At 48.7% G+C, this 17,199-nt stretch overlaps 3 protein-coding genes across 4 annotated transcripts in view; 1 reads left to right on the top strand and 2 right to left on the bottom strand.

The window, feature by feature from the left end:
* Positions 1–452: 452 nt before the first annotated feature.
* Positions 453–2,818, bottom strand: gja10b (gap junction protein alpha 10 b). Of its 2 annotated transcripts, XM_029002429.1 has the most exons (3): positions 2,743–2,818; positions 1,235–2,676; positions 453–1,137 (listed from the first exon to the last, which is right to left on the bottom strand). In XM_029002429.1, exons 2-3 carry the CDS (start codon positions 2,651–2,653, stop codon positions 1,099–1,101), a joined length of 1,458 nt encoding a protein of 485 aa, XP_028858262.1. In that variant the 5' UTR covers positions 2,654–2,676; positions 2,743–2,818; the 3' UTR covers positions 453–1,098. The 2 variants fall into 2 exon arrangements, with proteins under 2 accessions (XP_028858262.1, XP_028858263.1); XM_029002430.1 differs by having other exon boundaries at positions 1,235–2,807.
* Positions 2,819–3,463: 645 nt separating this feature from the next.
* casp8ap2 (caspase 8 associated protein 2) lies at positions 3,464–11,083 on the bottom strand. Its single transcript, XM_029002815.1, has 10 exons — positions 11,004–11,083; positions 10,692–10,744; positions 10,408–10,482; positions 10,220–10,329; positions 9,705–9,779; positions 9,504–9,619; positions 7,770–9,415; positions 4,549–7,021; positions 4,358–4,457; positions 3,464–4,265 (listed from the first exon to the last, which is right to left on the bottom strand). The coding sequence occupies exons 2-10, from the start codon at positions 10,738–10,740 to the stop codon at positions 4,200–4,202; spliced, it is 4,710 nt and encodes a 1,569-aa protein (XP_028858648.1). The 5' UTR covers positions 10,741–10,744; positions 11,004–11,083; the 3' UTR covers positions 3,464–4,199.
* Positions 11,084–12,222: 1,139 nt separating this feature from the next.
* Positions 12,223–17,199, top strand: part of mdn1 (midasin AAA ATPase 1) — a 51,850-nt gene continuing 46,873 nt past the window's right edge. Inside the window, exons 1-10 of the mRNA XM_029002407.1 lie at positions 12,223–12,474; positions 12,710–12,936; positions 13,016–13,240; positions 13,332–13,439; positions 14,833–15,022; positions 15,103–15,312; positions 16,141–16,272; positions 16,347–16,450; positions 16,633–16,747; positions 16,829–17,022. Coding sequence (XP_028858240.1) covers positions 12,379–12,474; positions 12,710–12,936; positions 13,016–13,240; positions 13,332–13,439; positions 14,833–15,022; positions 15,103–15,312; positions 16,141–16,272; positions 16,347–16,450; positions 16,633–16,747; positions 16,829–17,022 — 1,601 coding nt within the window. The 5' untranslated portion in view covers positions 12,223–12,378. The remainder of the gene's footprint in view (positions 12,475–12,709; positions 12,937–13,015; positions 13,241–13,331; positions 13,440–14,832; positions 15,023–15,102; positions 15,313–16,140; positions 16,273–16,346; positions 16,451–16,632; positions 16,748–16,828; positions 17,023–17,199) is intronic.

Below are 17,199 nucleotides of genomic sequence, written 5' to 3'. Positions count from 1 at the left end.
GTGCAAACTCATTTCCGTGCATTTCAATTGCTAGTGTTATAAATGACAGATTTTTTTGTCTAGACACCATTTCTGTTTATGAAATAAAGAAACATATCATGTACAAGGCTGTGCATTCACACAATCTATTAAGTTTGCATTTGTACAAACATATTCACAAAACATTTTTTTTATCATAATAAAAATATGCAAATTGTACACAATCACACAGGGGGCAGTATATCACCAGAAACGGTGGGTGTCATGTTTATATGGTTAATTATTCATTCTTTCCACTGAGGACAGGTTGGATGAAGCTTTCACCTTTTGTTGCACACAGTGCTATTATGAGATAGTAAATGTTCAGTATATATGTTATATGTTTACACAATATCTTTGCAACAAAATACATAGTTATTTTTGACTAAATACTTTCTACATTGCAAACAAACAAAAAAAGCAATGCAACAAGGTCCTTTGCAATGTAAAGTTTTATTGAGAGCAACACAGTTATTTTTTTATTTTTTTATATGTCTAATGGAAGTAGACCTTGGGCACGGTGAATGAGGTCAGTAGATCCGATGTACCACCAAAAGCCATTCGGAGATCCTGATAAGCCCTTATTCTTTTGCCCCCAATAATTACAAAGAATCTTGACCATCAATGAAGGAAAAGGGGCTTTGGCAACAGTCTGAGACGCTATGTATACCTACGGGGTACAGTTTTCCTATAAAACTGCCTGATGAGGGTATATACGACAAAAGTGCTGCAAATCATAATCTGCACCAATGCAATTTGTGTACTTTGTACAAAGTGCTTGTCATATAAACCAGTTTGCCATTAGCAGTGTACATTATACATTGTTCACTCCAAGTTCATATTCAGCTGTAGTGCTGGTTTAAAACTTAAACTTATAGAGTGTTCTATTACAAAAAAATGAAGTGTGTGTTGTGGAAAAAAAAATGTTACGTAATCGGTATTACATTGCAGGACAAGCCGTAGCTGCGTGCCAAAAAAATGCCAATAACTGCATCATGAAGAAAAGGTTGCGTAAAGCCAGGCTCTCATTGGCGGTCTGAGATAAATTCGTCTTGAGCATCTGCCCTCCTTAATCCAGACTTACTTTTTCATGATGGACGACAGTTCCAGAATCATGCTCTGAAAAGAGTGAGATGCCCACATCTTACTTTCATTCGCACGGTGCACTCGGAACATCTCAAGGTACAACGGTACGGTATGGGAATTCTGAACTCACCATGGACATCCTCCGGCCACTGGCTGGGGGCGGGGTCACTGCAGGGCTCTCCCCCTGGGTCAGGCGCTTGGCCTCGCTGTCCGAGCCACTCTTTGAGCTCGGAGAGTCCGGCGGGCTGGCCAGTTTGCTCTCGGAAAGGCCGCGGGACATGAAGCTTGCTTTCCTGGCGGTGGGGTAGTGGTCGCTGTCCGGCGAATCGCTCAGGTCCTCGCTGAGGTGGCCCATGCTGACTCGGCTCGGCTTGCGCCCGGCGTTGCGCAGGGCGGCCGGGATTTCGATATGGCCGGCCGTCAGCGTGGCCCGAGGTTGTTGGCCCGCCACTCTCGGGGGGACGGGGCCCTTGGCCCCGTTTGAGTCGTCGCTACTGCAGGAGTGCTGCCGATTGTCCGAGGCGTCACGCCGCTCAGGGCCTCCGAGCTGTCTGAAGCCGTGGACCTCTTTCTGACTCGGCAGACAGGGCGGTCTCGAGTTCTGGTCCGAGCTGCTGTTTGCTTCAGGGTGGAACGCCTCTTGGGGAGCATAAGAAGGCATGTACATGGGCGGAGCGTCCACCTGACCATCTGGCGCAATGGCACTGTGGGTCAGCTGTATCACTTTCTGAGGGGACGAGTTTGTGAGAATGCACACCTGCTGCACCATGGAGTTTTTCTTGGACCTGTAGACACTGTCATCATCTCCAAATTTGCTTCCATAGAGGCTCTCTTTGATTTTCTTCACACCAAGGTGGAAGATCTCCAGGAGGTTCAAAAACAAGGACACCCCAGCAATGACCAGCATAAAGATCATGAAGATGTTTTTCTCGGTCGGCCTGGACACAAAGCAGTCCACGCTGTTTGGGCAGGGCATCCTCTCACACTTATACAACGGGTCCAAGCCAATGCCGTACAGGGCATACTGTCCTACAATGAAGCCAACCTCAACAACCGACCTGGTTAAGATATGGAGAACGTACGTGCGCAGCAAAGAGCCCCTCAGAGGTGCTTTCCTCACCTTCTTCTGCTCTTCAAGCTTTCTCAGTTCCCTCTCGATCCGCTTGTGCTCTTCCACGAAGGCGTCCTTCTCCTCCAGCTCCGCCTTCAGCTGGGCTTTTTTCTTATGCCTCTGCTTCTCCAGCGCCCTGAGGCGGAACAGAGCATGTCCCATGTAGACCAGCGAGGGAGAGGAGACAAAGATGATCTGCAGAACCCAGTAGCGTATGAGCGAGATTGGGAACGCTTTGTCGTAGCACACGTTCTTGCAGCCGGGCTGGTCCGTGTTGCAGACGAACTCGCTCTGCTCGTCGTCCCACACGTCCTCGGCCGCCACGCCGAGGACCAGCATCCGGAAGATGAAGAGGATGGTGAGCCAGATCTTCCCCACGATGGTGGAGTGAACGTGGACCTCTTCTAAAATGCTCCCCAACAGGTTCCAGTCTCCCATTGTGCTTGTTGCATATCCTTACGCTGCACAACAAAATGTACTATTTAGATCTCTACGTTTTCTTAAGACGCGGCTCCAAATGCGCTCACCTTTAAGTGGGATTCTCATCATTTACAGATCTTCTGCGAGTCCATTCTGGGGGGCGAAGCGTGGAACCATCCCAACGGCGCGTGGCGAATGAATCCAGAGCGCTGCGCAGTGATCTCATGAAATACGATTATCGATCGGCCCGCCGACTGGACAATTGCTCCGGGCCAGACTAGTACGCAACTGTTGACAGCAGCGCACCAAAAATAACGCGTTAGCAGCGACGCCAACACCCAGGTGGCGGGCGGCCAGATGTCAATAAACCATTTCGCATACGCGCCCGTCACACTGTTTGGGTCCCTGCTTGAATTATACAGTTTAAATATTTCTGCAGGAACCATAGATCAAGACCAAAGAATCAATAGGTGCCATCCAAAGACCAAGACAAATAGACTTTTAGCTATTTATGCCAATAAAAATGGCACAAACGTACCCCCAAAAAAGACAAGAGACAAGAGCATGACCCCAGCACAACTCTTCCAAATTTCAGGGGTTTTTTTGTTTTTGTTTTAGTGTGTTATGGCCCACATCTAGGGCCATTGGAGGTAAGTGCCGCCGCAGGCGGTGACCTGAATTCCTCTGCTTGCCAAATGTAGCTCACTGCACAACATAGTGAAGAAAGTTCATTTTAATAAAAAAAAAAAAAAAAAAAAAAAAAAAACATTGCAAAGAAAATGCCAGAGCCGTAAATAAATAAGCTTTATTTAAAACATGGGAAGGGGCTCAATGTACAGTATTTACAGTGCAAATTTGTTGAATGCTTTACAGATCGATCAAAAATAAACATAAAGCCACTTACTTTAGTTACAAAAGAAAATTAGAGCGATAAGATTCCAATTAAAGTAATACAGTACTTCCTCACACAAAACCACACACCGGTCATTTAATGGAAAAACCAAAAAAAAAAAAAAAAAGGAAAGGAATGGGCAAATTCAGGAAACTTACTCGGTCGATCGTATCTGTTCATGTTGGTGCATCTAGGTGACTTACAGTAAAGTTGGTGCCACAGAACAGTATGTCTGATCATTGACCAGAACAAAAACATATTTGATAATTGGCGGCCACCGAAGTGGCCGTGGCTGGTTGTACTGCCTTTGCTTATTGGCAACGTGATTCAGACACACACCTTGACATTCACACAGCCCACCAATGTTTGTAACCCAAGAAAACTGGGTGATGAGTTTATGTCGCCATTTATCCAGGAAATGTATTGAGGTAGAGCCGAGAAGGCCACTGTTGCACATATTGCACATTGCATTATGCCTGAACGACCGTGAAACGCTTTTCTTTTTCTTTACTTTAAGAATGAGAACTGTGCGTGGCTGCCTTGCCCCTTTCACACTCCTTGATAAAAAAGATCAACCGGTGCCAAAAATGTCCTCTTTCCCTTTCGATGATCCGAGTTTGACCGACGAGGAAGAAACAGGCACTGAACTCCAGAGGCCAACAACCTCCCGTTCTATGAACTCTCCATTTTCTCTTTCTTCTTGAAAAGCTTCATCAGCTGGGAGAACCTCTCCGCAATCTGCAAAGAAGCGAAATATCAACACGGGCAATTCTACACTAGGAGAGACGGGGTGAAAAAAAGAGTCCTCTGCATTCGCTGGATTGTAATACCTGCGACGGAGACTTCTTCAGCTTTTCGGACAAGGCCGAGAAGGTTTGTGAAGAGGAACCTTTGGTTTTCAGTTCGACAAGGATGTCCCGGTCCTCATCCCTTCAAAAGGAAAAATATATATAAATTTAATTAGGACATAAAACAATAAAAAAAAATCAAGGCAACCCAAAAAACAGCCATCTAAACCCACCTGGTCCACGTCACCACCACTTCTCCTCGTTTTCGGATCACATTCTTAGCAGACAGACCAGGAGATGTCTGTGGCGATGCGGCGTGGCTTTTCAGCTTCGAGTGCTTTTCCTCTCTGGATTTTGGCTGCTTCTTGTGCTTCCGTTTACGGCGTTGTTCTTCAGCCACCTCTGATTTCGCCCGTTTGGCCTTTTCGGGTTCTGAAGAGCTCTTTTTCCGTTTTCTGGTCTGGTTGTTCGGAGTGGCATGTTCTGCGGGTTTGACACACGGCTCCTCCACCTGAGAAGCAGCTTCTACATGTTGAACATGAACATCTGCTTCACTAGGCAGTTCCGGTAAGATCTGAGACTCTGGAGAAGAGCTGAGGGCCCCATCATCTTTACTAGAGGCAGCAGAGGAGCCCATTGCAGATTGGCACGTTTCAGGTTCATCTACTCGACGTTGTGGTGTTCTACACAGGAAACCATTCTTCTCTGTTCTGGAATGACCTTTTGCATTATTCAAAACATCCAGATGCCCTGAAGAACCTGAGTTTTCTCTCCATCCAGCTGTAGGGCTGTCACTCAGATTAATGGCAGCGCTTGGCGATGTGTGTCTTATCTTCACGATAAAGTGATCATTGGACCTCTCGGTCACCACTGCCTGCATTGGCAAGTGAGGGTTGAACTGGAAAGCCGGGGGCTCCTGGTCTCCCCATCTTTTGCCAGCGCTCGATCCAGAACTGGAGTTGTCACTGTCAAGTGCCAAGTGGATGTCCTGCTCCGAAGCGTCTTCCTCGCTCAGAAGGGCATCTTCACTATAGTGAGCGCTGATGACGCTATCTGGGGTAGCCAGCAGGTCACCACCATTGACCGGACACAAAAAGCTCAAGTGACCTTCCGATTTAAGAGGCGAGGGGATAGTGAGAGAAACGGCCAGATCTTCAGCCAAGATGGAATAGGCTGATTTCAAAGGACTCTCTCCAACTAGCATTGGAGGCCCTTTGGGCACATGGCTTGACGGCACCTCCATCAAGCAACTTTCATCCAGCAGTGCTGGATTTAAGGTGACCTGAACTTTGCCATTTGGGGACGTCAACTTGAATGGCGAGATCCACGTGGTGATTACTTTTGACGGCGTACCAAACTTGCTGGGTGTTAGCATCCCTGTTAAGGTACCTCCATCAGGTAGCTGCTTCCTAGGTGTTCCAGGTGGCCTGCTTGGCTGTTCCCCAACTGAAATGCTACTGTCTAACAGATCCGAGCCTTGCAAGAGACACTTGAAGATCTCGCCCATCTGGGAATCGGTGACCAAGTTGAAGGTCAAGCTTGAGGTCTGCTGCTCGGTAAGGAGCTCAAAGTCAGACTTATCCAGTATTGAGCCGTGTGAAAGCCGACGAGCAGGTCGGAAGGGGCTACCTAGCGAAGGCGCGAAACCCTCCATGGGCGTGACTTCTGACGAGGAGCTTGCCAAGGACTGGTTGGTCACCGCACTCGATTCCTCGTCAGGGTTCTCAACCGATAACGTAATGTCCTTGCCTCTGCTGCCAAGACCAGTTCGGAAAGGGCTGCTTCTCACAGGAGAAGCACTCTCGAGTCGAGCATCCAGTGGCGACGCTCCTTTCACTTTGTTGGTTTCGCTTGTTGTGGTCAGAGGAGGCTTTCCTTGAAGCTTCCTCACCTCGTTCTCCTCGCGAGTGTCCTCCTTAGCTTCCTTTCCTTTGGGACGGTCCTTCAATGGCTTGCATGCGCTAGCAAGAGCCGCCTTTATCTCCTTGAACAGGAAATCGAACTGTCCATCCACAAAGTTCCACAACTTCTGCTTCAAGCAATGCGACTGTTGTTCAAATATCCGATTGACAATGCCATTGTTGGAGATCTTCTTCATGACGCTGGAAATAATCTTGTTCAGCTTGTCTTTGAGATCTTCGGACTGAGGGCACATCTTGCTGAGATTTGCATTGTTTACCAAGTCTGTAAACGAAAGCTGGGACATTTCAATAATGCTGCTAAAGCACTTCTTGGGGAAACTTTTGTGAAGCTTCATATACTTTTTCCTCAGCTGAAAGCGTATCGTTTTAAACATGTCCATGACCTCCTCTGTGCTACGAAGGCTGTTTTTATGGTCTGGAGGAAGAACTATTTTGAAGCGCCTCTTGGAACTGGGGCTTTGTTTGGAGATCATGGGTTTTTGGGCATCCCTGGCTCTCAGCTGGGCTGCTTTCTTTGCAAGTCGTGGAGACCTTGGACTTCGCTCAGTGTTGGCCACTGCTGGCATTTCGCTCTCCTTCGGGTTCTTGGGACTTTTGGAGCTGCACAGAAGTTCGCCTTCGTCGTTCTCACTGACTATTTCGCCATCTTCCAGCTCGTCCTCCTCAGTGCTGCTGGGAAGCGTGCACTGAGCCACCAGAGGTGGCGGGGAATCGGGTTTCTTGTTCTCTTTGTTCACGTCTAGCACGGAGCTGGTACCAGCAGTAAGTGATGTTCTGGAGAAATCTAAATAAAAAACAAACATAGATTAAGACATGCAAATTCATAGAAATGCAATAATGACTGAAAAGAGAACAGAGTATAAAAGTCTCAGGCCCGTCCACATAAGAACGCTTTTCTCTAGAACGGCTTTTTGGTTTGTAAAAAAAACCCGCGTCCACAAGGGAGCGTTACCAGGGTGGTAGTAGCCTAGCGGGTAACACACTCGCCTATGAACCAGAAGACCCAGGTTCAAACCCCACTTACTACCATTGTGTCCCTGAGCAGGACACTTATCCCTGAGTGTCTCCAGGGGGGGACTGTCCCTGTAACTACTGATTGTAAGTCGCTCTGGATGAGGGCGTCTGATAAATGCTGAAACTGTAATCAGAAGGTTGCCGGTTCGAATCCCGATCCACCAAGGTGCCACTGAGCAAAGCACCGTCCCCACACACTGCTCACCGGGCGCCTGTCCTGACTGCCCACTGCTCACCAAGGGTGATGGTTAAATGCAGAGGACAAATTTCACTGTGTGCACCGTGTACAGTTCTCCTCTGCGGCGAGTTGAACACCTCCTTGTTTCATAAGAAATGTGCGGCATGGAGAGGATATATTAACACAATGGCACATGTATGGGGTTAAAGGTCAGGTTGGTGGGTCGGCTAATAAGGCAGCATTTTCCCCAAAAACCCAGACGGGAAAAAGAGAAATTCTCCCTGGAACCCGTTTTAGAAAGGAAACGGGAAGGTTAAATATTTATTTATTCCTTGCTTACCCTTCGAAAGGCTTTTGACGTGCGCCTGCTTTCCCTTCAGCGGGAGGTGGGACCGTTTCACCGGTCGCACGGGGCTGGTGAGAGGGCTGATGGCGTCGGGGATGAGGCTGATGCTTTTCAGGGTGAGCGTCATCGAGTCTTCGTCGTGGGCCACCGCGACGGAGCCGGACGGCTCGCCGCGCGGCTCGGCGTTCTCCGTGGAGTCCGGCTCCAGGTCGGAGTGTCCCGCCGCCGGCTCGGCGCGCGCGGGCGAGACTTTGTCGGGGGTCTCGGACTCCTTCCTGCTGGTGCTGCTGACCTTGGGCGTGTCCGGGAGAGCCCCCTCCGCCGGGCCGCGCGGCGTCGCCGGGCTTTTCTCGCCGCTCAGGGATCCGGCGTCTATGTTGACCGTGCTGGACACGGAATGAATGGACACGCTCTCTCGGCTGACCTGTACAGCGGCAGACGCCCCCGAAGGCGGCGCCTCAAGGCCACTCCCGCCGATAACGAATTTTTGCCCGTCTTCGTGACAAGCGCCTGGTTCTCCTGCGTCCAAAACTGCGGTGCCGGAGTCCGCATCTTCGGGACCGGGTTCATTCGTCCAATTACTGGACGGCGCATCTACACGAACGTGACCGTTGCACGTCGAGGCATCGGTTAGTGACGCCGGCAGAGCGCACGCCACGCCTTCGTCGCAAGAAGCCACCTTCGCGGCTTCGCCAGCAACAACTTCGCTTTCTCCGTCCTCGCCGCCGGCACGTTCAGGAGGATCTTCTTCCAGCTCGCCGGCTTCCTCCGTCCGCCCATCGTCCTGCTCCTGCGCCTCGGCGAGCTGGGCCGGTTTCTTGACCGGTGAAAGAGTGAGGTTCAACGTCTCCATGAAGCTTAACTTCCTGTTCGGACTACTGTCCTCCGTGGCGTCAGCAGGTCCACCTTCTTCAACAGGTGCTTCCTGTGGTTCGTCTTCATCTCGCTTTGAGTTTTTGTCGTCTTTACGGTTTTGTGGCAAGACAGATTTGTCTTGTCCGAGTCCCACCGGAGACCCCATTTTGTCCTTCTTACCGCTTTTTTCTTCTGCTCTGCTTGCCTCCGGTCCCTTGGAGCGTTTGTTCTTGTCGTGACAGCGGCCACCGGTACTTCCAGACGAAGGGCGTCCCTCGTCTCTGGAATCGGCGCCGCTCACCGATTTCCTGTCCCGCGCCGTGGACTTCTCAGGCCTTTCAGTTGGCCGCCTGCACCGCCTATCGCCTTCCTTGCCGTGATCTGTCTTACTAGGCCAGCGGTCGTAAGGACGTCCATGTCGGCCGGAAGAGCCGCGCCCACCTTCGCCAGCATCGGAGTCCCTCGGTTTCCTGTCCTCGGGCTTGTCCCTCTCGGCCTGGCGGCCGGCCTCCTTGCCGCTCGGCCGCCTCTCGCCGTCTTTCCGGTGTTCGCGCTCTCGCCTTCGGCTCTCCCCCTGGCTCCTGCTCTCATGCTCTCGCCGTTTTTCCTCCGTTCTCCGGCGGTCCCGGCTTGGACTACTTTCCGCCGTTCGGCCGGAAGCGTCGCCGGACTTCTCAGCCGCGTTGCTCGGATCGGACGTTTCCGCCGATCTGGTTTTAGCAGCCTCGTCTGCACCTCTGCCAACCCAACTTCGCTCCCTCGGGCCGCAACTGCCCCATTTGCCCCTACAGGAGACAAAAACCATTACAACGATTGCTAAGCACCGCAGAAACGCCGCTTCACAATCTGCATTTTCGCCGAGCAATCAGTTACCTCTGACTCAGTCGTTGTATTTCCTCATCCTTCCGCACGATCTCACTCTGAGCCGTCTTCAGGAGTGAACAAATGTTCTTCTTAAGGCGCGTGTTCTCCGCTTGCAAACTCGTATTCTTTAACAGCGTGCAGAAAACACATCATGACCAAAATTCCCATCGGTCTCCAACACCAGCGATCGTGGCAATTTCATTAACAGACCTGCGCTTCAACGTGATGCATCTTCTGCATTAACTCCTGCAGCTGGTTCTGGACCGTAGAAAAGTTCTGCCTCAGCTGCAGTTACAGGGTAAATAAATAAATAAATATCTGAATAAAAATTACTCAATTCGAGAGTTAAAGGTCCCCTAAGATGAATTTTTTTTTTTTTTTTGCTTTTATATCAGTCTTAGCGGTGCCCTAATACTGTATCATCCAATCACCGAGCGTTTCCAAGCCGTGGCGGTCTGTGGAGATTATGTAGGTGAAAAAAGCACGAGAAACGGGAGGTAACCTTTCCCCTTATGACATCATAAGGGGACAATTTCCAGATCGAACCATCTGAGCGGTGAAGCAGAATGACCAAAGCACTCTTTACACCTATCGCCACTTCTAGCCACTGCAGGACCCTAGACACTCGGGGAATTCCTATTAATGTTAAATTATCTCACGGAGTCCCATTTTCATGATAGGGGACCTTTAAGGAACAGACTTTTTACAATCTGAAACCATCTGACCTCGTTGTAAGATGCCTCCTTCTCCTGCTGCTCCTCGGTGAGAAGTTGCTCGTATAAATCCATGGACTCGCCACAGCTTTTCTTGGGGGAAGCGAAAGTGCCGTTTCTTGCTGAAAGGGGGAAAGAAGCGTCAACCGAGAACAGAAGACGAGGGCGGAGAGGAGGGGAGACACGAGAACACAACTTACCCGAGATCTCCATACCGTTAGGGCTGAGCCCCGAGTAAATGTCCACCGAATCCTCATTACAGCCGGCGTGGGTGCCTGTCGCATAAAATCAAGTGTCCATAAGAGAGCAGCAAATTTTTCCAGCATTATTTGCAGCTACCTGCAAACGCAAATAAACAGCAACGCTTAACGCTTTTAAAACTACATTATCCACGCAAAATAATAATAATAAATTATATTAGTAGTAGTGTTTGTGGCTTTTGAAGGACCTTACTCGTGAATATAATAACAAGCACGTAACGTACCAGCAGGCTCGAAGTCGCCATACAAGGTGTCCAGGACGTCTTCTTCCATCGTGCTACGTGAAAATAAATAAGTGCGGCACTTCCGTTAAAATGCCTTTTCATGAGCCACCACACGGCAACGTTGAAGACAAGCACGACGGCGACAGAGCACGGAAAACCGCCGCCAACAAAGGCAGCTACGCGTCCGGACCGGAGACGAGGGGGCGGCCGGCTGACCGACCGGCACCTCCGGCTCGTACGGCGATTAAAACGCGGCCGCGACGGGGGTCGCGCATGGAGAAAACGGGGGAGCGCGGAGGGGGACGCGTTTACCGTCAAAATCCCGCCATACGGACGTTAACAAGCCGCCTGCCCGGGACGTCGCGCCAAACCCGCCATACTGCGCCCGACAGCCGGAAGTGACGCGATTTTCCCGCGCTGGCGCGCTGCCTCCTGCCTGGTATTAAATGACCGCCGGGCCAGTTGTGGGCAGTGTGCGAATATGCACCTTCAAGGCGAAAAGAGAACCGGCCGAGCGTCAAGAGAATAATAAAATAATTGGTCATGCTTTGGAATAAAGTGCTGAATTAAACCATGTATTAATGTCACGATAGGAAATGATTAACTGAGATTGAAAGACATATTGGTTACATACAGTCGTTGAACTCAGTGCTGTAACGCTTTCTATTCTGGATAGAAGTAAAACAGCAATACGAAATGTACAGTTCTGTATAAAAGGTTCTGGTAATTTAGGAATTTAGGATGCAGTCCAGACGTTGTTGGCGTTGTGAATGACAACGCCAAACGTCACCGTGTGCTGTGCTGCAATGTATCCCCATGACAACCACGTCACTTTCACTGTGCCACTTTAAAGTCTGTCACTTTAAAAGCTTCATTCCTTGTTACAAATGCCTTTACAGTTATTTTAGTGGAGTTGAAAACATTTGGGCCGATTAAATAAACCTGGTCAAATTCACACTGGCTTACTGTTCACTGCTGTTACTGTTAGTATTACACTGGTCATTGCACAATGCACTTTGGCAGAATACAATTTTTTGAGGTATAATAACACGATAACCATACAGCTAGGTGGAGAATTACTTTATTATAACAATATCGGAGGTTAGTCGTGTTTAGTATGAAACGTGGTAAAAACGTGTATTTTTGAGGTATAATAACACGATAACCGCACAGTTCGGTGGGGAATTATTTTTTATAAGGATATCGGAGGTTAGTCGTGTTTAGTATGAAACGTGGTAAAAGCGTGTATTTTTGAGGTATAATAACACGATAACCGCACAGCTCGGTGGGGAATTATTTTTTATAAGGATATCGGAGGTTAGTCGTGTTTAGTATGAAGCGTGGTAAAAGCGTGTATTTTTGAGGTAATGTAACATGATAACCGCACAGCTCGGTGGATAATTATTTTATTATAACGATATCTGAGGTTAGTCGTGTTTAGTATGAAGCGTGGTAAAAGCGTGTATTTTTGAGGTAATGTAACATGATAACCGCACGGCTCGGTGACACTCTGTCCGCGCGTAATCGGCGCGACCCGGAAGTGCTTCTTCTCTCCGCTCACATGGTGGACTTGGCATTTTAACGGCGCGGAGAGTCCGGCGTGTGACGGCGCCTGCGATGCCCGCCGCCGAGTGACAAAATAAAGGAGGAAAAAAAAAAAACAGAAGAAGAAGAAGAAGGAGCCGCGATGGAGAATTTGGAGCTCAGCTTGGCGTCGCTGGGCACCATCTCGAGGCACATCGAGAAAAGTCACAACGAACTCGGCAAATATTTGTCCAAGCAGGTAAGGCCACTGCTCTTTATTATACTATATATGTCTGCTCTTTATTAAAATATATATGTGTATATTTTAAGATGTAGTTATTCATGTTTGGCTGGAAACACCGAGGCAGCGGCGTCACGTGTGTTCCGAGTCCGCCACGCGTGGTCCAGCTGTGCCTCGTTTCCATGCGCAAATGTGGATGTTACCCAGATCCCCAGACGACCCTTGACCCCCGTCTCTCTCCCCCCCCCTGTAGATATGGAGCCAGCAGGACAGGCAGGGCATCCTGGCGTGTCTGGCTCAGCTGCTCCTGGAGAAGGACTACACCCTGCTGGTCGGCCGCCACCTACGACCCCTGACCCTGGAGCTGCTGGAGAGGAGCGCCGAGCGCGTCAAGGCCGAGGGCCGGCTGAATCACGACCTGCACGAGCGCCTGTGCGTGGCTCTCAGCAAGCTGCTCAACGTCAGCCCGGACGCCCAGGCGTGAGTCAGGTTTGCGGTTTGTCCCCTTTCGCCTGGTCGCTCCAGTCTTACTCTTGTGCGTAATTGTCCCTCCGATCAGGTTCGCCACTCGGTATTTCGGCGGCGCCCCTCCAGTGTTCCAGAGGCTCTACTTCACCAGCGAGGAGGCCTCGTCGGTCCACTACGGCCCGCGGCGGATGAAGCTGCGCGACCTGATGGGAGCCACGCTGCGCTTCCTGCAGAGCGACTGCGCCCAGTACCGCGTCCTCTGGGACTGGAGCGCCTGTGTGTCCCAGCTGTTCACCAGCGACGCGGCGGTGCGCTGGTACGGGACGTCCTGACGACTTGCCATTGCCTCACGTTGTTTCCGATTCTGTGGGTTTACGTCGGGGCTCTTTTTGTCTTTCCTTGCTCAGTTACACGGCGCAGTGCCTGGCTTTGGTGTCCCACATGACTGACAATCAGAAGACGATATTCCTGAGAAAGGTCTTATCAAGTGAAGAGATTCTGCATCTCAAAATGAAGTATGTCTGTTTCTTTTTTTCGCGTGTATTGGCGAGGATCTCACGATATGATACGCATCACGATCTACAGGGTGGGCCATTTATATGGATCACCTTAATAAAATGGGAATGGTTGGTGACATTAACGTCCTGTTTGTGGCACATATGTGAGGGGGCAAACTTTCATGATGGTTGGTGACCATAGTGGCCATTTTGAAGTCGGTCATCTTGGATCCAACTTTTGTTTTTTCAATAGGAAGAGGGTCATGAGTTATTTAACCACAGTTATGTTCAATGTCACCAACCATTCCCATTTTATTAAGGTGTATCCATGTAAATGGCCCACCCTGTATATTGTGATACTGTACATATTCTACAGTTCACTGAAAATGTTGAAACAGCTTATACAAGATGCGGTGTGCGATTTGGATGGATCACATTACATAATTAATTCAGCCAAAACAACGTAACTCAGAACTGAATTTGTATACAAAACATTTAATGTTTGATGTGTTTAAACAAGCACATAGTCACCTACATTTACATTTACAGCATTTATCAGACGCCCTTATCCAGAGAGACTTACGATGAGTAGTTACAGGGACAGTCCCCCTGGAGCAACTTAAGGTTAAGTGTCTTGCTCAGGGACACAATGGTAGTAAGTGGGATTTGAACCCGGGTCTTCTGGTTCACAGGCGAGTGTCTTACCCACTAGACTACTACCACCTGTATGTCCCTGTATCAATACAATATCAGCAAGTAAAATATCACAATATGTTGCTGTATCGATATTTTCGTAACACCCCTAGTGTTGAGTAAGTGAGAAAGTGAAGTGATTGTCACTTGTGATACACAGCAGCACAGCACACGGTGCACACAGTGAAATTTGTCCTCTGCATTTAACCCATCACCCTCGGTGAGCAGTGGGCAGCCGTGACAGGCGCCCGGGGAGCAGTGTGTGGGGATGGTGCTTTTTGCTCAAGTTACTTGTAGGACCTACACTAGTCCTCAACCTACGGCCTACTGTGTCATTTTCATGCAGCGATTTGTGTCTGGCCATCGGCCGTGCTGTACACTGGTCCAATATACATATAAGTTCCCCTATTTTGTTCTTCATAGCAATTATTTACTGGGTAAATTTCAGTGTCGTGCTAGACCACACTGGAACAGAACCAGGCCAGGACTCAAACAAACTGGCTTCATCACGAAATGGCTTAGCAGAAATGATGTATTTTTAATTTCTATTATAAATAATTGTTATTGTTTTATTCATGTTGCCATCAGGACCACAATGCTAATTTGTTTTTGTCTGTAACCCACAATCTAAAATTTTGTGTGGCAATTAATATACACAATCTCACATGCACAAATTTTTCAAGAATTTGAGTTTCAAGAGTTTGTTCTCCGTCCTCAGATCGCTTGAGGAGATGCAGCAGCTGGAAGTGGAGAAAGCTCTGGTTTTGGCGAACCAGGGCTCGGTCATGTGGCGCAAGGAGAAGCCCAACAAATTCACCAGAGGTCAGGTGGTGTCCGAGGACCTGTCCCGGAACGTGGTGGCCGTCTGCGGTGTCGTTCTGCCCAGGATTAGAGCGCAGCAGGATTTGGTACGAAATATTCTTATGAATGTCCTGTCTTCCACAGTGGATAAGTGATGTGAACCCTGAGAAATGTCCCTCAACCTTAGGCTTGCACCACAGACCTGGTGCTGGTGGACTCCACGTGTCGAAACCTGAGGCGACTTGCCATCGCAGTGGCGTCCCAGAAGGCAGTTCTTCTGGAGGGGCCCATTGGCTGTGGTAAAACGGCCCTGGTGGAGTACCTGGCTGCTGTCACTGGGCACGTCAAAGCCCCAGAAGTCCTCAAAATTCAACTGGGAGATCAGACCGATAGCAAGGTTAGTAAACGGTCAACTTTTTAAATCTTAATAATCGATTAATTGCGAGGCAGACGTGGACGAATCAAATTGAATATATGGTAATGACTTTGCTTGGTGATTTTCTGGCTGTTTCTAGTTAAAAAGTAGTGCCAGTAGTGACTGTGGCAGCCTGATCTGAGTACAGCCATATGCGTTCAGAGCTGCGTTCGATTGCAGCGTCACTGGCGTTCGTTTGTCGTTTGTTTTATGCTGGTTGGGATTTGGGGAGAAATTAATTTATTCAGCGTTTATTTGACGTTGACCGAACGCTGAATTCTCATCTGAACGCTGAAAACATAATGTACAGGGTGGGCCATTTATATGGATACACCTTAATAAATTGGGAATGGTTGGTGACATTAAACACATTTTATAAGTGGTCAGAAACTTGTAAATAACTCATGACAGAATAAAGTTACGTTAAAACCAAAAACCACCATTGTTTTTCTTGTGAAATTACCAATAAATTTGATGTCACATGACCCTCTTCCTATTGAAAAAACAAAAGGTGGATCCGATGGCCGACTTCAAAATAGCCACTATGGTCACCACCCATCTTGAAAAATGTAAATGAAAAATTTGCGGCCTCACATGTACTAATGTGCCACAAACAGGACATTAATATCACCAACCATTCCCATTTTATTAAGGTGTATCCATATAAATGGCCTATCCTGTAGAAAAATGTATGGGATGCACCGATAATCGTTATTGAATCGTGAGACCATTGAAGGTTTACACCTGTGTCACATGTTATACAAAGTTCTCTTCATGGCTGGTCATTGATGTCCCTTTTTGCACCTGTAGATGCTGCTCGGCATGTACCGCTGCACCGACGTTCCTGGGAAGTTCGTGTGGCAACCAGGCTCCCTCACTCAGGCGGTGTCGAAGGGCTACTGGATCCTGCTGGAGGACATTGACCATGCGCCGCTTGACGTGGTGAGTCTGACACGCGCGATAGCAGAAATGCGCTTTTGATGACTCTTCTGCTAATGTGTCGTGTTCCTTTCCAGATCTCTGTACTCCTTCCTTTAATGGAGAACAGGAAACTGACCGTCCCGGGGCGCGAAGACTGCATTCAGGTGGCTCCCGGCTTTCAGTTTTTTGCAACGAGAAGGTACGAGATCTTTTCACTCTATGGACCACGTGGTGCCTCATTAAGGAAGTCACGCAACAGTAGACAGGAGGCTGCATAATTATCAGAAATATACATAAGTACTATGCAAAAGTCACCAGTACAAACCAATGAAATTAAAACATTGATGAAATATGGTTTTAACTAAACTGTTAAATGTTTAGAATGTTCTACAGTGGTGGAAGCTGGCACAGGCCACAGAGCACACATGCAACGCTTCTGGACAAATATTGGACCAAGCTGCAGATCGGAAACATGTCTAGAGAGGAACTGAAACAGGTGGGTGGAATTCTAAGATTCCGGGAGTCTCTTGTCCTGCGCTGCCTTTGCTCAACCACGGTTGTGTGTTCACTCTAAAAGGTCCTGCAGAAGAAGTACTCCACCCTGTCGGTGGTGGTGGACCGTCTTCTGGACATTTACTGCCAGCTGACTGGAGACAGACACCAGGGCCCGGCCTCGTCTGTAGTGGCTCCCAGCCGGCAGAGTCCAGATGAGGCTCCGCAGAAACTGGAGGACAGGGCGTCCATTCTGGAGGGGAGGGGTCTGTCCCTGAGGTACAATGTCACAATCGATTGATTGACCCTGTATCTGTGCTCATGTATCTGCAGTGTCAGTGTTTTATTCATAGCTGATGGATATCCACTAACTGCTGAAGGCAGTGTTAAAAAAAAAAAAAAAAATGCTCTATTACGATTTAAAATAATGATTCCTGTTATTATAATTTTGCACAC

Source organism: Denticeps clupeoides, chromosome 14, assembly GCF_900700375.1.
Source record: "Denticeps clupeoides chromosome 14, fDenClu1.1, whole genome shotgun sequence".
NCBI classification, from domain to species: domain Eukaryota; kingdom Metazoa; phylum Chordata; class Actinopteri; order Clupeiformes; family Denticipitidae; genus Denticeps; species Denticeps clupeoides.
The sequence above is the reverse complement of the archived record's forward strand: the minus strand, read 5'-3'. Positions and strand labels throughout refer to the sequence as shown.

Coding starts and splice junctions, on each gene's coding strand:
- gja10b (XM_029002429.1), bottom strand. CDS start 2,653: ATGGGAGACTGGAACCTGTTGGGGAGCATTTTAGAAGAGGTCCACGTT. Junction 1,138..1,234: donor GTGGCCGGAGGATGTCCATG/GTGAGTTCAGAA, acceptor CACTCTTTTCAG/AGCATGATTCTGGAACTGTC.
- casp8ap2 (XM_029002815.1), bottom strand. CDS start 10,740: ATGGAAGAAGACGTCCTGGACACCTTGTATGGCGACTTCGAGCCTGCT. Junction 10,483..10,691: donor TGGCGACTTCGAGCCTGCTG/GTACGTTACGTG, acceptor TTTATGCGACAG/GCACCCACGCCGGCTGTAAT. Junction 4,266..4,357: donor TGAAGAAGTCTCCGTCGCAG/GTATTACAATCC, acceptor GCTTCTTTGCAG/ATTGCGGAGAGGTTCTCCCA.